Source organism: Carlito syrichta, unplaced genomic scaffold (assembly GCF_000164805.1).
Source record: "Carlito syrichta isolate Samal-C Ts95f unplaced genomic scaffold, Tarsius_syrichta-2.0.1 Scaffold305729, whole genome shotgun sequence".
Lineage (NCBI taxonomy): Eukaryota > Metazoa > Chordata > Mammalia > Primates > Tarsiidae > Carlito > Carlito syrichta.
Window position 1 is genome coordinate 151684 of NW_007249825.1, and position 21929 is coordinate 173612.

The 21929-nt window shown below is 51.6% G+C and overlaps 2 protein-coding genes across 4 annotated transcripts in view; one reads left to right on the plus strand and one right to left on the minus strand.

The window, feature by feature from the left end:
- Nucleotides 1-14871, plus strand: part of CTBP2 (C-terminal binding protein 2) — a 39424-nt gene extending 24553 nt beyond the window's left edge. Inside the window, exons 2-9 of one of the 2 annotated variants that reach the window (XM_008062503.2) lie at nucleotides 1-154; nucleotides 680-824; nucleotides 5142-5348; nucleotides 8946-9160; nucleotides 9640-9770; nucleotides 10290-10417; nucleotides 10908-11025; nucleotides 13481-14871. In XM_008062503.2, the coding sequence (XP_008060694.1) occupies nucleotides 1-154; nucleotides 680-824; nucleotides 5142-5348; nucleotides 8946-9160; nucleotides 9640-9770; nucleotides 10290-10417; nucleotides 10908-11025; nucleotides 13481-13661 (1279 nt within the window). In that variant the 3' untranslated portion in view covers nucleotides 13662-14871. The remainder of the gene's footprint in view (nucleotides 155-679; nucleotides 825-5141; nucleotides 5349-8945; nucleotides 9161-9639; nucleotides 9771-10289; nucleotides 10418-10907; nucleotides 11026-13480) is intronic. The other variant, XM_021714719.1, reaches the window with a different exon arrangement.
- A 1811-nt stretch (nucleotides 14872-16682) lies between these two features.
- The window catches only part of ZRANB1 (zinc finger RANBP2-type containing 1), a 46192-nt gene continuing 40945 nt past the window's right edge, over nucleotides 16683-21929 (minus strand). For both annotated transcript variants that reach the window (XM_021714720.1, XM_008062502.2), the window contains 4 exons: nucleotides 21208-21328; nucleotides 19745-19874; nucleotides 19314-19543; nucleotides 16683-18334 (listed from right to left, as the gene is read on the minus strand). In XM_021714720.1, coding sequence (XP_021570395.1) covers nucleotides 18116-18334; nucleotides 19314-19543; nucleotides 19745-19874; nucleotides 21208-21328 — 700 coding nt within the window. In that variant the 3' untranslated portion in view covers nucleotides 16683-18115. The remainder of the gene's footprint in view (nucleotides 18335-19313; nucleotides 19544-19744; nucleotides 19875-21207; nucleotides 21329-21929) is intronic.

Here is a 21929-nt window from a genome sequence, read left to right on the forward strand (position 1 = left end):
TATCCGTCCCCAGATCATGAACGGCCCCCTGCACCCCCGCCCCATGGTGGCACTGCTGGACGGCCGCGACTGCACCGTGGAGATGCCGATCCTGAAGGACCTGGCCACCGTGGCCTTCTGTGACGCCCAGTCCACTCAGGAGATCCATGAGAAGGTGGGGCTCGCTGTCCCCAGGGGCTTCCCTCCCCCGGCCTCCCGGCAGCCCCTGCCAAGTCACTTCAAGTCCCCGGGAGGCCCCCAGACAGGCGTGCCTCCGGCTTGCCATTTTTCTTTTTTCTGAGTTGGAGTCTCACTCTGTTGCCCAGACTGGAGTGCAGCGGCCGCTCCCGGCCACCGCAGCCTCGACCTGCTGGGCTCTGGCGATCCTTCTGCCTTAGCTTTCCAAGTAGCCGGAATTACAGGCGCACGCTACCACGCCCAGCTAGTTTTTGATTTATGGTAGAGACGAGGTCCCACCAAGTTGCCCGGGCGGGTCTTGAACCCGCGGGCTCAGGCAATCCACTCACCGCCGACTCCCAAAGCGCTGGGATTCCAGGCTGAGCCACCGAGCCCGGCTGACTTGCCATTTTTCTATCAACATCTTCTGCTTCGGGTTCAAGGGCGATGGGGGGACCGGGCCTGGGGATGGGGACCAGTGGGGGGTGGGAACTCCAACCCGTGCTCTGCTTCCCCCGTGCAGGTTTTAAATGAAGCCGTGGGTGCCATGATGTACCACACCATCACCCTCACCAGGGAGGACCTGGAGAAATTCAAAGCCCTGAGAGTGATCGTGCGGATAGGCAGCGGCTACGACAACGTGGACATCAAGGCTGCTGGCGAGCTCGGTGAGTGTGCGGCTGGCGCCGGCCGCTCGGGCTGGCCACAGCTCCACGGGCCCCGCTCAGGTGGGCTCGGAGAAGGAGCCGGAACGGAGGCCGGGAGCGGCCGCTGCTGACAGTACAAAGGTGACTGCTTCTGAGAGAGGCTGGGAAGGACCTTGTCGCGCCTGCAGATGCTGCAGGTAGGATTGTCCCTGCTGGGTGCACAGTTTCGGACTTCTGTCCCCATAGCAACCTGGGCCCGGTCCTCAAAGAGAGTGGCCCCAGCAGGACCTGTCCTGGGTAGACCCCTGCCCAGCCTTTGATGTTGGACGTTTCAAGAGAAGAGCAGAGGGTGCGGATGAGAACCCAAAGACAGGGTCTCGGAGCGGCTGCTTGTACCCCTGGCCACCAGCACCTGATGGAGCCGTGGCGAGGCGGCCTCCCTGCCCAGCACCCGGCGAGCTTGGTGTAAGCCGAGGGCACGGCACTGACCCCGAGGCTCGACACGCCTCCCTACGCCTGGGGGTGGGGGCTGAGCTCGGCCTCATGTGCACAAAGGTTCCCCCATTCTTGAGGTTACCAAGGGATACCTCGAAGCGACCAGGTGCCCGGGCCTGGTGAGCCTGGCAGCAGCTGGCCTTGGCACAGCCCTTCCTGGGGCCCAGGTGCCCAGGGTCTATTCCCCTACTCTGTCACCCGAGCCCCAGGGGCCCTGGCACTGCAGGAACGGGCTGGGTGTCAGCTCAGCCCTGTGTCCGAGCCCCAGCATGGCACGCATCTGACAGCTCGAGCGCCCATGGTGCACGCCTGCCATGTTTGCAGCTGAGGCAACTCCGGTGGGCTCAGCTTTCTCTGCATGACCCCATCCTGAGGCTTTGGGTGAGGGCCACGGTGTTGTTTTAGTTGGGAGTGCCTTCCCGGGGAGGCCATCAGATCCCTGAGGCCCAGGGTGGGTCTGGGAGCTGTGAGCAGAGCAGGGAGCTGGCCTGAGAGTTGGCACACGGTTGCGTCACAGGCGAATCCCAAAGAAAAGACAGGAGAAAGGGTCACGTCGGATTCCGGGCTCCTTAGGGCCCAGGGAAGTGACAGCTTCGCACGTGCGCCCCTCGGCCTTGGTCCGTTGTCCCCGACAGCGTTGGCTCCGGCCTCAGCATCCTTCTTGACCCCTCTCTGTCGTAACAAAGAAACTCCAGAGGATGCGAGTCTTCAGAAGCGTGTTTAATATAAACTAGAATTTTCCATTTTTCCCTGGCACAAACAAGGATGTTTTTGTTTGAAAACAAATGTTCTTTGTGCTCTTGGTGGCGCTGAAATCTCGAGTTTGAACAGCAGAGGAAAGTGCGACTTTGTGTGCCAGGGCCCGCAAGCTCCATGCCCCCACATACCTTCTGGTTTCTCCCATGTGTCTGGCCCTCACCACACACAGCTCTCGGTGACGCGCCAGCCCACGCGGGTGCGGACACCAGGGCGTGGGTGCTGAGCTTCCTTGGCGGGACCGGCCGCTTCTGTCCAAAGAGTGGGGAGGTCCTCGTGGCTGAAACTTCCCATTTTTCCAGTGGCAGAAGAGCCGTGTGCCGCCGGCCGTGGCCAGGAAGGAGCCAGGCTGTCGCACTCCCAGGGGCCTGGCAGCAACCGGGAGGTAGGGAGGTGTGGTGTTCCCAGCATCCTGAGACCCACAGAAGACAGCCAGGGCTGCGTGGGAGGGGTGTGGGTGCTGGCATTTTCATTGATCCTGGCCCCATCTGGTAAGGGAGCTGCTTGGGAGCATCTGCTGGGCCCTTTTGAAGGGCCATCTTCAGATGTGAAAGCTGGCAAGGGAAAAGGAACCTCTGTCCAGATATCCTTTGGCTCCAGTTGCATTTCCATGCGGTCAGCGGGCCTATTGTCGCAAAGGCCACAGGCGTGCCCCCTCCCCAGTGAGAGGGGGTCCTCCCAGGCCCGGAAAACAGGGCCCTTGTGTTGCAGAAGGCGGCACGCTCTGGGGTTTTTCAGGCAGGCAAGAGTCGTCACGGCCTCCCATGAAGAGCATGCCGAGGCTCCTGGAAGTGTGACACCTCTGTACCCCGCTGCGAGGGAGACCGGTACCTGCAGCTTGTCTGCTGTTCCTCCCCGAGAACCAGGTTGAAGCAGGGAGGCGGGGAAGCCACGGCCAAGGCCAAGGTTCCCAGGTCCAAGTGCCCTTTGGTTCTGGCTCTGATGCCCTTCCAGTCAACTAAGCTATCTGGTCCACCGCTGGTTTCGAGGGGATTGCCGCAGAGACTGACGGCGCCGACCGGGAGAGGGCAAGCAAGCAGCTCAGCACAGCTCTTGGGGGCCGTCTTTGTGGGAACAGAGGCCCCCAAACCTCGGGGTCCACGGAGGCTGGCAGCCTCGGTCTGTGGGTGTTAGAGCCATCCTTGATGCGGATTTGAAGGGAGACCGTGTCCACAGAACTCTGTAGAATGGTTGAGAAAGGTCTTCCTTTCAGGAAGGCGATGGCAGTGATGGGCCAAGCCCACAGGGGACCTCGCTGCTGCTGGGCTCTCCCAGCTGGGAAAACCAGCTGCCAAAGTTTTCCTTAAACCCCTGGCATCAGCCTCCGTCCACCAGACTCTACGTGTGGCTTGTGGTCAAACCCAGAATTCTGTGCTGAGTTACTTCACACGCACTAGGCCGTATTCTGTACGGTTCCTGACTTCCAGCTCGGGGGGGAGTTGTCAGTCTGGATCGCAGTCAAACACTTGGTCCCTTGGCAAACATCTGTGACCCAGAGGGGCCCTCAATGGCCAGGTGGGGTGGGCAGAATGACCCGTGGAGACGGTTACTCTCAAGAACCTCAGGAAGCCTTGTGGAGTGGCAGCGATACAGCTGCTTAGAAAGGGGTCCATGGCACTATGGATGCTGTTTCCGTGATTGGAGCCACAGCTGCCATGTTGGTTTCCCTCGCCACGACTCATGAGATGACTTGAGAGCGGGGTATCCAGGGCCACCCGCTACCCTGGGTGTCCCTTGTGGAGAGAGCTGCTCTCCTCGGGGTCCCAACCCCAGGAATAAGAGGAATAATACCTGGGCAGACGCGGTGCCCAGACACCCATGCCCCTCCTGACTGCAGGCCCGGGCTGGCTTCGGAGCCCTGCCTGGTGGGCCGACCCCGGGGAGGCCTCTCCGCTGGCTGCGGCACCCCAGCCCTCACCGCAAGCAGGCGTCTGGGTCTCAGCCTGTCGGTGGCAAGGAGGGGCTGATCCCAGCCTGGCCCTCTGCCCACCTGGACCCCCGCGGTATCTGGCAAACATTCACATTCTTCCCCAAGACACTGTCGGACCCAGGGAGGTAGACGACCAGGCCCTTCCTGCCTGCGACTGGGGTTCTAACCCACACGGCCTCAGCCACCTCATACTTAGAGGCTTCCCCCTCACCCTCATCTCTGCAGCTTCCACGAGTCCAACACAGGCTCGACCCCACGTTGCCTTCAGCTGAGGGCCCCTCCCAAGGCAGGGAGGTACCCTGTCTCCCCTGGGTGCGGAGCGAAGACCACAGAGCAAGTATGAGAATGGATTAGAAATCCGTTCCGTCCTGTGTTCCGCCCTTGGGCATCCATGCCGGGGTAAAGGGGTCTTTTTAAAACAAGCACTGCCGGGCTCGGTGGCTCAGCCTGTCATCCCACGCCTTTGGGAGGCTGAGGTGAGTGGATGGCCTGAGCCCGCGGGTTCGAGACCCACCTGGGCAGCGAGACCTCATCTCTACAATAAATCAAAAAATCAGCTGGGCGTGGTAGCGCCTGCCTGTAATTCCGGTTACTGGGAAGGCCGAGGCGGAAGGCTCGCCGGAGCCCAGCAGGGCGAGGCTGCGGTGGCCGGGAGCGACCACTGCACTCCAGTCTGGGCGACCGAGTGAGACTCCGACTCAAAATAAATAAATAAATAAAATAAAAATTAAAAAAAATAAAACAAGCACTGACGGACGTTTTTGCATCAAACTCTTAACACAGCATAAAACATGTTCTGTTCCCTCCCGTCCAGTCCCGTGAGGGAGACCTGGTGGCTTGAGCAGGTCCACTCTGAGGAGTCTGGTGCCTTGCCAGGGTAGACTGAGGGGATCCCGGCTTTCTGCTGCTCTGGGCCCCCCAGGGGACTCAGTACTGGCACGGAAGGGAGCTCTGACCATCAGGAGTTGCCGGTTGTGGCCGAGCCCTGGACTGAAAGTCCTCCTGGGGCTGGAGCCTCCAGCCCATGAGGGCCGGGGGGCCTGCTGACCCTGTCCGCAAGATGAAGCAACCGGGTGGTGGCAGAAGAGGCCTCCCCCAGCAGGGGGGGCGGGGAGCCCCGGGGGTTTCTCACCTTGAGCCTTGCCCGTGTCCTTTAGGGATCGCCGTGTGCAACATCCCCTCTGCAGCCGTGGAGGAGACGGCCGACTCCACCATCTGCCACATCCTCAACCTGTACCGGCGGAACACGTGGCTGTACCAGGCGCTGCGGGAAGGCACGCGGGTGCAGAGTGTGGAGCAGATCCGCGAGGTCGCCTCGGGAGCCGCCCGCATCCGTGGGGAGACGCTGGGCCTCATCGGCTTCGGTAGGTGATGCCACCCCTGCTGCTGCCAAGCTGGAGCGGGAGCCCTTGGGAGAGGTGAACCCCGCCTGCTCTTGGGGAGCCAGGGGCGTGGCCCTCACCCCGGAGTCCGGCCCACCGTGGGCAGGGATCCCGCCAGGCTGCGTGGGGTGAGAGGTCAGGGATCACGGGTGGGATCTGGGCTGGGTCTAGAAGGAGGGGTGATGAGCAGGACAGCATTCTCCGCGGCTGGGCAGGAAGGGCCGTGTCCCCCCGTCTCCTGGACCAGAGGGCCGTCTAGGGCGCCCTGCAGGCCTGGCACGCAGGCGGGGCTGGCGGTGGAGTGCAGACCCGGGCCGCGGGCAGGGCAGAGCTCCTGAAGGCCTTTGAGTGCCTGGCCGGGGTGACGCAGCCAGGCCGCCAGCTTGAAACGCTTGAGGAGGGCAGGAACGCCCTTCCTGGAACCGACTCTCACCCACCGACCCACGCAGGTGTGGGGTCGGGTACCAAGGAGGGAGTGAGCCGTGATGGGAGCAGCCCAGCCACTGGCCATGTGGGGGCTGGAGTACGGCCCCTGGCCAGCAGCTGTCCTGGCCCCCGTGGCCTCCCGCCCTGCCCTCCCCAGGAGGCCTCAGCTCAATCTCAAGCCCCCCGCTCACTGGCTCTGTGACCTTGGAAGGATGATTGTGCCCTCTCTGCCTCAGTTGACTGATCTGTCAATAGCAAATGGGACAGATCCACTGCCTCTTGGAACTTCAAAAAGGCACAAGAGCAAACGGGGCGGGTGGTTAAGGTCTGGTTTCCAGAAGCCTCCCCGAGCTGCTGCACCAACTGATGGCCTCAGTGCCACTTGCTCCACAAGCCCCTCTCAGGCCCTGGGAGGTTCCTGGACGCTTTCGGGAACACGCATCGTTCTGTCCCTGCCACGGGCCATGGTTGCCTGGCTCTGACCCAGCCTGACACCCAGAGTCTAAGTGCCAGGCTCTGAAAGGATCACCCTCAAGAAGCCGAACTGTTTGAAAGGGACCCCGTTTTCTTTCATTTTTCTTAAGTGACTGTTAGAAATTCAGATGTGAGCCGGGCTCGGTGGCTCAGCCTTGTAATCCCAGCCCTTTGGGAGGCCGAGGTGAGTGGATTGCCTGAGCCCGCAGGTTAGAGACCCACCCGGGCAGCTTGGCCAGACCGCGTCTCGACAATAAATACATGAAAAATGACCCGGGCGTGGTAGCGCACGCTTGTAGTTTCGGTTACTTGGAAGGGTGACCGGAGCCAGATCATGCAAGTCGAGGCTGCGGTGGCCAGTCTGGGTGATAGAGTGAGACTCCAACGCAAAAAAAACAAAAAGAAAGAAATTCAGATGTGTGTCGCAGTGCCCTCTGCTGGTGCCCTGCCAGGCATCTTCTGGGCCGTCGATGGTCTCTGGGCAGGTGGCAGAGCCTGGGAGTGGTCGTGAGGGGCCTGGCTGAGCGGCGGGGGTCTCGCTAGCAGAGCGCTTGTCGCAGGGGCCTCTGACTCCAGCCGTCACAGAACTTCCTCGTGGGGATGTTTTTTTGGCTGTGTCCTTGCCATCCAACTTCCAAAGACCCTCGGCGTATCCCAGGCCCCTTGCTTCGGCCCTGATTTCTCGAGACCACGGCCACCGTCGGCCAGGGCCCCGACAGACCGCTGTCCCTGAACGTATCCCCACGGCCTTGGAGACCTGGAGTGGCGAGACGGGGAGGCTTGGGCACAGGCAGCCACCTGGTAGGGGCCCGAAGCCGTCACCTGCCTCGGGCCCTGCCTGTCGCTGCAGTGAGCCCACGGCGGGCTGGGGACATGCGCAGAGACTGAAGGTAGCCGGCGGTGCAGAGCTTTTCAAAGGGAGGGTTCTCTTCCACGGGGACTGGGTTTTGATCAAGTCAGCAGCGGAAGGGAGTCATTAGGTCTTTAGACAGAAAATCTCATGGCTTAAGTAGGAGCCAGGAAGGAGATGAGGGTTTGTGAACCGAGAACAAACAAGACGGCTGAGAAATCACGCCTCGCCGCAGCCGCCACTGCCACGGTGAGCTCCGGGCTTGGCGCTCTGGGCTGCTTTTCCTCTGGCTGTCGGGGCCCTGGCTCTCCCGCCAGCTGTCCCCTTGATCAGGTACGTCTGCCTCCAAACCACAGCCGCCGTCAGCCATGATGAGTGGGCGTCTCGGCAGGCAGGGAAAGCGTGGGAGCTAGTGACCCCTCGCTGGCCACCTTCCTCCTTGGAAATGCCCGGCTTCCCTTTGGATCTCTCCCCACCTGGCTTCGGAGAAGGGGGCACTCCGTGGTCTCTCCTCAAACATCACACAGACCATCTTGTTTCCAAAGTGCTGGAAACGGCTCTGGGAAGCAGGGTGCGTGGGTTCGTGACATGATGGCTGCTGGGGCCACCTGCGTGTCCGGTGACGTGACGCCCTGTCTGTCTCCCCTCCAAGAGCCCGGGGCTCCAGGCTGCCTGCTCGGGATGGGCATGAGGCTCCCGCAGTGGGACAGGGGCCTGCCTGACGGACACCCCCTCCCCCCCCGATTCTCCCCCAAATCGTAGTTTCACACAGCTGGTTTGTGCTCAGACCAGGCAGCGGGGTCAGTTTAATCGTTGTACCTGTTGAGTAATTGGGCGGCATCGTGTTCCCGGTGACATTGAGGACAGATTGTTTTTAATGATGGCTCATATGAAGAAGCCTGCTGTGCAAACAGAAAGTAGACAGGTAAATAGGAACAGGAAATACTGGTGATGGCGAGAGTGGGGGAGGGGCAGGCGGGGTTCACGGGAATCTCATTGTGTTTGAAAATGGCCATACTCGGCTCAAGCCTGTCATCCCAGCACTTTGGGAGGCCGAGGCGAGAGGATGGCGTGAGCCCGCAGGTTCGAGCCCAGCTTGGGCAACATGGTGAGACCTCGTCTCTACAACAGAAAAATCAAAAGTTAGCCGGCCGTGGCAGCGCGGGCCTGTAATTCCAGCTACTGGGAAGGCTGAGGCGGAAGGATCGCCAGAGCCCTCGTGGGGTGGCCATGAGCTTGCCACGCCAGTCTAGTCTGGGCAACGGTGTGAGACCCCTAACTAAAAATAATGGCCATACTGGCCAGGCGTGTGGTGGCTCACACCTGTAATCCCACCTAGCACTTTGAGAGGCCAACGCGGGAGGATTGCTTGAGCTCAGGAGTTTGAGGCCAGCCTAGGCAACATAGCAAGTCCTTGTCTCTTGTAAAGAAATTTGAAAAATGAGCCAGGTGTGGGGGGCACCCGCTTGTAATCCCAGCTACTCAGGAGGCTAAGGCAGGAGGATCTTTTCAACCCGGGAGGATGAGGCTGCAGTGAACCGTGCTTGCACCATTGCATTCCAGCCTGGGCAACAGAGTGAGACTCCGACCCCCCCGCCAAAACAAAAGTTCATGCTAAGGAAGTGTTTACCAAGAGCCTGCCGTGGCCGTAGAAGCAGCAAGCACTGCAGCGCTCACCATCCCTGCCCCAGGCATTTCTAAGCCGGGGACGCGTCCTCTGGGAGCAGCCACCCAGAGTTGGGCGAGCCGAGGGTGAACTGCAGAAGCCACGGTGGCGCAGAGCTGGGCGCAGGCCACGGACTCACTCTGGACGCTCTGTTTCTGCACAGGTCGCACGGGGCAGGCGGTTGCTGTTCGAGCCAAGGCCTTTGGATTCAGCGTCATATTTTATGACCCCTACTTGCAGGATGGGATAGAGCGGTCCCTGGGCGTGCAGAGGGTCTACACCCTGCAGGACTTGCTGTATCAGAGCGACTGCGTCTCCCTGCACTGCAATCTCAACGAACATAACCACCACCTCATCAATGACTTTACCATAAAGCAGGTAATTCGAAAGCAGGCTCCCTCGGCCCCTAGAAGCTTCTGTCGAGAGGTGGTGGCAACCTGCCGTGGGCTCAAGACGGGATAGGAAATGGCTCGTGGACATGCTGGTGAGTGGGGGAGAGCACCCCTGGGACGAACCAGTGACGGACCAGGTGAGGCCCCTTCCACGGCCGAGCCGGGCGGCGCGGAGGGACGGCAGCTAGCCGGGACCCAGCTGTCTCCCCGCAAGAGCCTTCGGAGCAGCCAGCAGGCCGGCACCGCCCCAGCCTTCCCGCCGTCTCACCTTCTCTCCAGATCAGCAGAAAACGACCCCTGGCCTCCAGCCATCGCCAAGACTGCCTTCTCCCTTCCCTCCAGCTGCAGCCACACTTTAGACAACCAGCCCTTCAGAACTCTGGCTTGCAGCCTTCCTCGATCCGCGATAGGAGCGCCTCCCGCAGAGGCAGCAGGCGCGTAACCGGCTTTTCTTTCCTCCCACAGATGAGGCAAGGGGCGTTCTTGGTGAATGCAGCCCGCGGTGGCCTGGTGGACGAGAAAGCCTTAGCCCAGGCCCTCAAGGAGGGCAGGATACGGGGGGCAGCCCTCGACGTGCACGAGTCAGAGCCCTTCAGGTGGGTGTGGCCAGCCCGACCCAGCCTCCTGCCAGGAGCCCAAGGGCCCGGTTCCCCACCTGACCCCGACACACCTCGAAGTTATTCTGGCCCTTTCCCAAGCAGGGCTCTGGGAAGGAATCTCTGGAGATGGCACGGACAGTCTCTTGTTCTAAGGACTGTCCTCACTCGTTGTAAAAGGGCTTAGAAGGGCCCCAGAAGTCACCAGGAGGAGACGCAGAAAAAGGAGGGTGGTTCTGGTCTGTAGATAACCAAGGCTGCCTGCCTGGCCAGGAATACTGATTCTGGCAAGCCTTCGATCGAACTGGTTTTTTGCGGGTTGGGTCTACCCCAATGTTCCTCATGCTGACTTGGAGAACGATGTGAGCGAATTCCCAGCCTTAATAAACGCGCTCCACAGGGCTCCTGGGTCATGTCGGTGCGGCTGCGATTCTGCATGGTCCGGAGCTCCCTTTGATGCTTGGGGTAGGGACCGTATCCAGCTCTTCCCGCTTACTCTGGCTTCTTGCCCCCATCCAGCTTTGCTCAAGGTCCATTGAAAGACGCGCCGAATCTCATCTGCACGCCCCACACAGCCTGGTATAGTGAGCAAGCGTCACTAGAGATGAGGGAAGCAGCCGCCACTGAGATCCGCCGAGCAATCACAGGTGAGTCCTCCACGCCTCTGTGGGCCCAGCCTGGCCTGCGAGGGGACCGCAGCTCCGCCCACAGCAGACACCTCCAATCCTGCCGGCCGCAGGTGACTCACGACAGGCAGAGGTTGATTTCAGGGTCAAGCTGACGTCAAGTCGGGGCCTGCTTATGGAAGCCCCGAGCCAAATTTCCCAAAGGAAGAAATTCCCGTTAGTCCAGGCCAGTGTACTGTAAGCTCTAGGGGATGGTTCCCAGATAACGCAGGAGGGAGGCTCCTCTCTGTTCCTGCTGAGTGTTGAAGGGCTCGAGTGCTTGGGCCGTTGGGCGCTTGACATTCCTTGAAAATAAAATTGCAACCCTTTTATGAGGCAGCAAGAGACTTTGGGTTTCTATCAACACAAGCATTTTAGGCTATCTCCCCTCACTAGTAGCTGCCAGGTATAATATTGGACTCATTGTGACCTTTAAAGACATGTAGCATTAATTTTAATCATCTCACTCTAGGTCGCATCCCAGAAAGCTTAAGAAACTGTGTGAACAAGGAATTCTTTGTCACTTCAGCTCCTTGGTCAGTAATAGACCAGCAAGCAATTCATCCCGAGCTCAATGGTGCCACGTACAGGTGAGAAGAGGAATTGGATCTGTCTCAGCCTGTGAACAGCGCTTCCCTGGGGCGAGGGGAGCCTCCCACTCCTGGGGAGCTTTGCCTGCCAGGGGCAGTTCTCTCAGTGGGGTTGTGTTCACTGTCCTCTGTTACTCCAGTACCTGATTTCCAGGGGACAAACATGACCCTAGGGATACAGCCTGACCCTGGGAGTTCCTGTTTTTAAAGGAGCTGGGGTCGTTGCCAGAGGTAGCTGACCACAGAGCGCTAGGAAATGCCCTTCCTTCTGAATCCATCTTAAAACCAAAAGGCTTCTAGTAGAAGTCCCAACGCCAGTCATCCTGGAAAAAAACAATTCCAGCCGGGCATGGTGACTCACACCTGTAATCTCAGCGCTGTGGGAGGCTGAGCCAGGAAGATTGCTTGAACCCAGGCGTTCGAGACCAGCTTGGGCAACAAAGCAAGACCTCATCTTTACAGAAACAAAAAAATTAGCCTGCAGTGAGATGGAAAGATTGCCTGAGCCCAGGAGGTTGGGGCTGCAGTGAGTTGTGTTTGTGCCACTGCACTTCAGCCTGGGTGACAGAATGAGACCCCAACTCCAAAAAAAAAAAATCTCAAAAGCGACTTGATTTTCTAGTTTGAATCTTGTTCTAAGGAAGGCATTCTGGCCAATAAATGGTACAATCAACTAAGGATAATGATCTTCTTCATTTATTAAGAATAAAAGGTAGTTTGAGTGTCACCCCCCCCATGCCATTACTGGGTTCCCCCAAAATAAATAGAAGCTGCAGCCGTGAATCCTAGAAGGCAAGTTTGTGCACACCCTAAGCCAGGGTTTCCAGCTCCCGGCAGTACGTTTGGGGCCAGGTCATTCTCTTGGAGAGGGCCTAGCCTGTACACTGCAGCAGCGGCCCTGGCCTGCATTCCCATCCACTTCCGTTTATATGGACACTGAAAATGTCTCCAGAGAGTGTCGTGTCTCCTGCTGTAGCCAGAGGGGGCACAGGTTGACTGAGTGTCGTTTGTGTGGAGGCTCTGCCTCTGAAGAAGTGAGGGTGTTGCTTTCAGGCCACATGGCTGCCTTTACGTTGCATCACGTCCCATCCTTTTTGCGTTTATTCTCAATCATTACTTGAATGCATCACAGAACCAGATCCTCTTTGTTATTGATGTTGGCGCCCCAGCCCTTAAGGGTGCTGTTAATTGATTCCTTCAGAGTTCAAGGCTCTTGGGCCCCGGGAGTAACACCTGTAGCATGAAGGGACCGGCGTTCACAGTGTGGCAGCCAGGGGCTGAGGGCAGGGTGGTTTCCACAGTCAGGCACCATCCGCTTGACTTCGGTTTTGAAGGGCTTGAGGTCTCTGCAGGTAAGACTCACTCCATAGCACCTGCCTCAAGTGTGTGTACATCCACTAAGCCCTGCGGGTACCCAAGAGCCCTTCTGTCCTGTGATGGCTGACATGCAGACTGTCTTCACCTTTCCCGCAGTGTGAAAGGCGCCGGGTGTTGGCGTCCAGAGGAAGGTAGGCAGAGCCAGCCAGCACACCAGTCCACTCCCCTTGCCCATCTCAGGCCCTGGAGTGCGCAGCTAGCCAGCGGAAAAAGCCACCATCTTAGTGAGTTCTGGCTGCCGTGACAGAATGCACACACTGGGTGGCTTATAAAACGGGCCCGCTTTCTGGTGGCAGACTACCAACTTCTCCCTGTAACAGGAAGAAAGCCAGAGAGCTCACTGGGCTCCCTTTTGTAAGGGTGCAAATCCCGTTCACTAGGATGCCATCCTCCTGAGCTGATCACATCCCAAAGGCCCCACTTGCTAATACTGCCAGCCGTTTTGAGGATCTGATCCTGTGAATTGGGAGAGGGGAGGACTTCCCCCTCAAGAGTACATCATGCTGTCCTATTAGGAAATCACCGTATCAGAATAAAAGGTAGTGTGAGTGTCACCCCCACCCCATTACTGGGTTCTCCCAAAATAAATAGAAGCTGCAGCTTTGCATCTTAGAAGAAAGTTTTTGCACACACTAACACAGGGTTTCCAGCTCCCGGCAGCACTGATGAACATTTCCCAAAGCAACCACAGAACTTGGAGTCTGTATTGTACAAAATTTGTTTTTCAAACAAGATCTACATTCAAATTAGCATGGGCAAATATCTCCGTTGCCTAAAACCTTCAAAATTTGCCGCCCAATGTCAGGTTTTTTTTGTTTGTTTTTGTTTTTTCCCTAAGCAAGGCTTTTTAATCTTTTAAGCAGCCCAGTGTTTTGACTGGACTAGTTTTTTCTTTTTAATGAATTAGGTAGGTGCCAATGTTTTATATAAAGCTTAGGTTTCTCCTTGATGTGGGGATACACGAGAAGCTATCTCCTATACGAATTAACGTATGCAGCCCCAGAAGTAGGGAAAGAGCCAACAGCTTGACAACCTTCCATCTGGGACTTCCAAGGCCCTGTTTCTGTTTGTTCCTTAGATATCCGCCAGGCATTGTGGGCGTGGCTCCGGGAGGACTTCCTGCAGCCATGGAAGGGATCATCCCTGGAGGCATCCCAGTGACTCACAACCTCCCTACAGTGGCACACCCTTCCCAAGCTCCCTCTCCCAACCAGCCCACAAAACACGGGGACAATCGAGAGCACCCCAACGAGCAATAGCAGAGATTGCCAGAAGGTAATCAATCATTCAGATAAACTTGGGACCAAGAGACAGTGAAAGAAAAATAGACGTACTAAGAGAAAAGGAATTTGACAGTCTTTTTATCTGATTCTGGACATATGCATCATTGATGTTGCAGTGTTAAAACTACAAGAGCTAGAAAACTGAAGATGTCGTCTGCTTACGGAAGCGCTGAAAGACTAGGATGTGATTTATTAACGACCAACTTCTGTTATTGTGTGTTAAGTTTTTCATCTGTGCATCAAATCACAAAGAATAAATAGAGCTTTTTCCTTTATCAGTCCCTTGGGCACGGCAGGTGCTGATCACCCTGCTCTAGAATGTTGCATCAAGAGTTCCAAACATCAAAATAAAAAATGTTAAGAGGAAATCCCCATCCTATGACTCTAGTCCCTTCAGTCTACAGGGGCTGGTTACCTCTTTTTGCTAATAGGAAGATTACATTACTACAAAACGGGGAGAAAACTGTTTGCCTGTGTTAGACATCTGCACACATAGGATTGAAGACAGTGCAGGTTCCTGTACAGAGAGAAGTGTCTCTCACATTTGAACTGCATACTGAGCGGGCAAGTTGGTTGTTAAGTTCAGTAAAACCCTCTGATGATGCAAAAAAAAAAGAAAAGAAAAGAAAAAAAAGAAAGTATTAAGTTTCACAAGCTGTTTGTACTCAAATATATTTTCTCAGTTTCAGATCCTCTGCTATTTTATTGAGTGGAAAGTCTTGAACTAAAGGGGTTCAAGAAGAATAATGTTGCATTTCCTTATGTCTCAGGAAACACTTTTTATGGTAACTTGTCAGATTGTCTATGAACAAACCCACTTTTTTAGACATTGATAAAGTCTTCTTTTCTTCACGTGATATTTTATACAAGAACACTTCAGATGTATTAGATGTGACTGATTTTAACAAATCCTATTAGATTTGTATCAACTAGTTACATGTTCTATTCATAGTCTTTTGTGAATCATTGCCTTTCTGTTTAAAAAGATGGCCTATTTTGAGCCTTTGTATAGGTACATTCCTGTTTTTGTGACAAAAGAAAAACTTTAAAACTGTCCCAAACAGAAAAAACAATGGCTATCAGAAGTATGTTTTGTTTTAGTGTGAGTTACCGTTACTGTATTTGTTTATTGTAAAGGTGGACATTTAGCGTTCAGTGCAGTTTTCAATAAAAGTAATTAAAATTTCTGTTAAGTTTTGAAATTCAAGTACATCTCACCATTGTAAAAGTTCTCTGCCTGAGATGTTTAATGACAACTGCATTGTCAATTAGCCAGTTTCCAACTCTTGTTACTCCAGGGTTCTATCTGCCTATTCCATAACCAGACTCAAGAATGCTGACAATTACCTCATGTGATAAGAAAGTTTAATTGAAATAGCAAAACCTCACGCAAGTCCATCATTATCACATCATGCCATCCTTAAGATGCAAGAGGGTTAGAAGCGAAGTCAATTCAAAAACAAAGTTGCTCAACTTTTAGAGTTTTGATTTTAATTTACCTGAAAGCAAAATTACCTGGTTCAAAGGAGGGAAGTGAACCTTGGAACCTTTTTGCTGATAACCTATTGTGATACTTAGAAGTGTTGCAAAATGATTAACATCAGCCATTTCCATAGGTTAAGAACTTTAAGTTGTTTTAATGGATTTTTTAAAATAGCATTAAACCCTTTATACTAATGGTGTCTGCAAGTGTCGATTAAGTCCAACAATCCCAGTCCCCTGTGGAGCCCTTCCTTGTCCTTGTAATGAAACAAACCAACCATGGTGTCTTAAAACATCCAACCTGCCTGGCCTTGTCTCCTCACTCTGCCACGGAAAGTTACATTAAAAGGACCTCACGTGGAAAGAGACAGAGCACAGAGTCACTGACCTACTGCCCCTGGGAGCAGAAGGGCACTTCAGCATTATCTTCAGAACCACTGGTCAAGTAGGCAATGGCATCGGCATGGAAGGAGGCCCCCAGCACACACACACACAGTGTTTTGCCTTCATAGTCTGGGACACAGTAAGCCTGAGAGTCAAAACATAAGAAGGCCAAGTCCAACTCCATGATGTTTAATTAGATTTTGGTTGCCCAAACAGTCCTTTGGAAATGATTATATATATAAATTGACTCCAAGGAAGAACAGGTCAGAACAGAAACCACCACCATACTGTTTGCCCTAGAAAAAGGAACTAAAAAAATCAATCCATACAGAGTCAATCAAAAGACATTCGTATCTGTCACTCAGCTACGTATACTCTCTGACAGGACTGTGTACTCCGTCTTGGGACAATAATTATGGCTGCTTAGTATTTCAAAAACATAACATAGCATTGATTTACCAAAAAGGTTGGCCTTTAACAGCCAGCCTACTGTGAAAACCACTTAAAGCCCCATTCCTGTCTATAGCCTAGGAAATGGAACCATCTATAACTCTTTCCCACGGGGAAGAATGCTATGCCTATCAAACTATGTGGTCAGGGTCACTGGCAATAAATAAATAAATAAAAGGGCACTCGGGAAATGACACTCACCAGACCACACAGGTAGAAGTGAAGTACTGAGCTTGTAATTCTCGAGACAAGGTGGCTGCAACGTAGACCCAGACTAGATGCTTTTTGCTCACATTCCTCTTTGGCTTCTTCGATTGGGAGGGCAGTTTCTGCTTAACGGACAACTAGAACAGGATCACTGCCCGCTAAAGAATTACCTACCCTCAAACATGGAGAAAGGCTGCTATAGATGCTAGGTGGTCAGGATGCCACTAATTCCTAAAAAGTTGGTTATTAACTATTATTGACCAAAACAAAAGCAAACCATATAGTCAATCTGTAAGAAAACGTTAACCACTTGGAACAGTAACATTTATCATTAAATCAAAATTCATCTATACAGAATCCTGCAAAAATAATTTCCTACAAGTGTCAGCATGTAGCACAAATGATCCTTTCATCCTGGGAACACCTTTTACTGAATTTTCGGGTAGGGAAAAGAACTATAGACATGACAGCTCATGGGTATTTTTCTATTTTTTAGTATTCTGGCGCCAAATTTAAGGTTGTGCACATTTCAATACCAACTGAACAAATCAAAAAGCAAATACTTGAAGGTTTTCACAGCCTTTTTATCACAGGGGAGGAACAAAGTGTGTGTGTGTGTGTGTGTGTGTGTGTGTAACTTCTTTCCAAATTCCTTGCCACATCCATAGCCTAGAAAGTGCTTTCAGGACACTAAGTCTTTCTGTGTTCCTGAGATCTGAAATTTTTACCCAGTATTGAATGTATACCTGAAGTGGTCAAATAACACTTTTATAAAAAATTCTTCTACCTAAGATTATGGTTTTAACTTTAAGAATGGCCACAATCAACCAACATGCAAAGATTCTCAGACTATACACTGAGAAATTCATCATACAATGCATTTACCACCTTACTGCGTTTTTAAAATTTTTATTCTGTACGGAATTGGTATTCCCAATCTCCCTAAGCAAAGGCATGCCCTTTCTAACAAAATTTGCTTAGGAGCAGAGGTGATGATAAAAGACAGGAAGAATCCAAGACCCTCTGCATGGCAATTTGGGAGAACATTGTTGAAGGAGTCCAAGCAAATTTCACACAATCCATCTAGTGGCAAGTGGGCTTGTTTGTTCCCTTTCCATCAAGGGAACAACTACTCAAACAGACCACTGCCCAGAGTCTGGAATAAGAACCTTCATTTTAGGACACTCTTCCAAACAAATAAATACATAAGTACTAGAAAGGGGCATATCAGAAAACTTTTTTAAAAGACAAAATAATAGGAACCAAAACCCTCTTCAAAACAAGAAAACGTCTATATGAGTTTACTCAAAAAAATTCTTAGCTTTTCTTGTAGTTTGTTCCTAAAAGATTTGATTTTATTTTATCGGGCACAACAGTAACTAGATTAATAATAAAATAAAAGCTTGTTTATTTTCATGTTTTGCTGTGGGAAATTTGTACAAAAAGTTTCCAGATCTCTGAGACTTAAATGGCTCTTTTAAGGTGAAGTAGAATGCCAGGTTCTACTATAAAAAGAATATCTCAAAGGAACAAAGAGTCGTCTGCCATGTGCTTTTGTAAGTGCCCATGCTGGGAAAAAAAATCTCAATAATGTGAAGATGCTGGTACAACTTCTCCTATTACACAATTTCTTACACAACCACATGCGTTACATTTATAGACAGATTTACAATTTTAAAGGAAAAAAGTTGTCTTAATAAAATTAGTTTTTTACAAACTAGTCCAACCAAAGTTCTGTCTCCTCACACAGCAAGTGCGTTCTCTCCTTCGGGTGTGGAGCAGAAAAACACTGCTGAGCAGATTCCACCAGGCTTGGTTCATGCCATACTGCATACTCTGCGTGCAGCGCCACACCAACTGGGGCCATAACAGATCTGATGCCTTGGTATTCTGTTGTTTGGTCTTTCTCATTCATCCTCATCATCTTCATCCTCCTCTCCATCGGACAGGGATGTGCAGGGCCGGATCTGTCGGTAGCGGTCAAGCCATTTTTCTACCATCTGCGTGACCAGGGGGTGATTTCGCCGCCGAGAGCTTTTCTGCATGGCAACCAGAACGCCCCCTTCGGTCACACAGCAGTCCAGCCACTCCCTGAGCAGTCTTTCTTGCTGTTCCTCGTTACCTAGCTTTTAGAGGCGTGCGGAGAAAAGGGGAAATAACACAAGAGATCAGCAACGGAACAGGAATTTCACAGAGAAACCTTCAGCTGAGATGATGGCGATAAAGGCCAAGGCAACAAACTTCAGACACGCTTTCAACCTCTTACAGTTTTATCATTAAACCCCAGTTTGGTTAAATTTTAAAAGACACCAATAGGAAAATTCTCAGGAAAAAAAACTAAAGGGAAGCGCCCCCTAGGGTCATCTGCTTGATACAACAGCAAAAAGCAAATGTTCTAATAAAACTAATCCTGGCCAAGAAAACGCCAGAAAAAGTCAGTCCGTTTCAAGCACATAACAAGGTCAGTTTACTCAGCAAATTATGTACAGCCTGAAGTCATACAACTTGTGGTCCATTAAATTTCTTCTCTTAATGTGATTATAAACATTTCATGATAATCGCTAGTCCGTTAAATAAAAGACTGATACTTTTACCAGAGCGTGGGCATTCCGAGAGAGCATTCTTTCCAGCATTCTTCCCGCCTCCCCTTGCCTGGCCACACCACCGCCACTCCCGTGCGTCTGCAGCAGCTTCACCTGGTGGCCCCACCGCTACCGCTGCATGAGCAAGCCTCAGCCCATCTGGTAAAAGCCAAAGCTTTAAGAGGCCTTTGATGTATTCTGCCCCCACCCTTATCACCGCTGACCCCCCTTACCCCACAACTGGGCTTTCAAGTCTTAAAACACTCTTCCCTCAGATCAAGACTGGCTTCTCTTCTGCCCTTACTGCCATCTTTCTACCACAACACCCTTTTCCCCAGGGACTTCACCTTTAGTTCCTTGGTGGTCCCCAAACAGCAGTTTGGAAAAAGTCAATTTCAAAGGAGAACTGGTATTTAAGGAAATTTAACTGGTAGTGCAGATAAAGCCACACCCGGAAGGCCCCTCAGGCTAGGTCCCGGTTACTCCCGCTGTAAGAAGTTCACAAGAGAAACATGTTGCCTACCTCCTGAGCAGAAAGGAAGTGCACGTGGAGGAGCTTCCTTTCACTGTCAACCAGAGGCAAAAACGTGATGGTGACATCATCATCGGTGTTCAGGTTAGCACCAGCACCTCGGTTGCCATAGCCATCATTTTCCATGGCAACCAAAGCAGAGAAGTGGCCCCTTGTATAGCCCAGAGCAATAGGACTTTTCCAACAAAAACTCTGTTCCCACAACAAAGGCAAATAAACCCCTGAAAAGAGAGAAGAAAATCCCAAGGGTCACAAGTCTCAACAGCCAGCTCCCTCGTTTCCCGGGTCCACACTCCTCCATCCGCTACTCTCGCCTGACATCCAAGAGCCACTCTCTGATCCTGCTCATCAGTTAGTAACTTAAGTATGTGACTGCAAACTACAACATAAGAGACTTGTAAAATGCTTGGCTAACGGCTTACCTTGAAACCGAGTATATCCTAAGGTTTCTCCCCGGAAACTCTTATAATATTTTACTCCATAAACTATGATTGGTCGTCTAAGAATATGTGCAAGTACAAAAATGTGTGTCTGTTCCAAGCTTGCTCCAGGCTGTATAGAACAAAAAAAAAGAAGGGCAATTTATCGTTAAAAACTCGTGTAAATACTACCTTTTTTAGTATATCATCACAGTTCACGTTAAGAAAAAAATACTGTTAAAGAACCTTTTGACTCTTCGAATAGTGAAGTCTAATAAAGCTGTGAAAGAAATCTACAAAGCTATACACAAGCTTCATTCACTTCAAACTCACATACCAGAGAGACGTGATGAATATATTGAGACAACTCCTCGCTATTCACCTTTACTACTAACTTTCCAATCTCAGGAACCAGTGATTCAGATAGCTGAGGATGTTTTATATAATCACGTTCTGGTTAAACTACCTGTGAAAAGCAGCAAAAATACTACCGACAACAAAGTCCTCCTGAAATGAAAAGATAAGCTTTGTCATTTCGTACAACTTCAACCAGCAGTATCACCTGACTCATAAATACTAACAACACATGGGTCTATCTGCAATGATTCTGATAGCACATGGCCATGAGGTAAATGTCTCAGATGTAAAGCAGTCACTGAGAATCCTCGCCAGATGGCCCAAAGACAAGGTATTTCTTTCTGAACCTTCTAAGGAACTATGGTGCTTTCTGGAAAGAAAAAGGGTGGTTGTGCATGTATCTGAACTTTACAGTTTGGTAGACTGAAGGTGCTTCACAAAATACAGCATGAAACCAGGAGCCTAAGGGACAACCCTACAGAGTTCTGTGTTACAGGAAGGCACCATTTATAAAAAGACTGTGTTAGCAAGCACTGGAAGAGTTCACTCCCACATTAAGTAGGACACATTCCTACAGATGGTAGGTAGCTAGCTCAAAGTGAGCAAGTCTGCACCTTTGCCTTTGCCTTTGCCTGCGTCACACAATGCAGCCTCACCCAGGCGAGCATTATGAAGTCTGATGACTGGCTCCTCGGGACCTGACAGCTCAGCAACAGCAAGCAAGTGCACTGTACAAACTCAGTAATCCCGAGGAAGCCCCCACTTCAGACACAGAACAGGAACTAAGTCGGAGGAGGGTGAACAGGCACAAAGGCGCCTATGCCTGAAGGGACGAAGAGCAACCTCAAGATGATCTAAGTGTGTAGAGCCGCCAACACAACAGGTTTCATTTGATATCAGAAACGCACTACTCTTCATCTTCTGCAGTGAGGACTTGCTATGGTCACCTATTTGACAAGCAGCACTCACAACGAGCACCCAAGTCAACAGACATCAAGTCAAGCACTCTTTTTTTGGTACCACACTGCCCCCAGCATCGTTTGCTCGAGGAAACTGGACCATGTGACGTATTTTTCTCATAGAAGCAACGAGGCTTGACGCATCCTTACCTGACTAGCAAGAGAGAGGATAAATGCCCAGTCTTCTTGCCACTGTTCTTCTCTCAAGGAAAAATGTAAACCAAAGCTCTGAGAATACCACGATTCCCAATCTTTCCAGCGTGTATAAAACCTAAAAAGCAAGACAGTAAAAAATAAACCTTCTATGAACAGTACATTTACTGTTCCAATCGTTTATTTAGCGGAAGTCTTTAAGCAGCTCACGTGAAGAGTAATCGTTTATTAATCTTAATAATAAAAATATATAACGAATAATTTCATTAGTTTTTCAAAGGAGAAATGCCTCCATCCCACGGGCATTTTTTAACATCTTCAGCCGGGACTTGATCCGCCACCCCTCAGACTTTAATAAAACTCCAGACACCAGTGACGAGAACTGTTACTCATCACTCTTGACTACTGCTGGTTTACAAACTCCAAAAACCACATTTGTCCATCACTGTTATCACTGTTTGATCACATATAAACAACAGATGGGAAATAGCCTATGTGTTCACAAGAGCATCAAGATCACTTCCCTGAGATTTCTATGAATAAAATTATTTCTCCCTGCTCATCACCTGATCAGCCAAAAGAAGAAAAAAGCATTGCAATTACAAACATAATTCTTTTATATTTAATACTGACTTACTAAAAACAAACTCTATTATTTTTCTTTGCATCAAGTATAAAAATTAAATTCAGAAATAATTATGCTCAAAATGGTGGGTCAC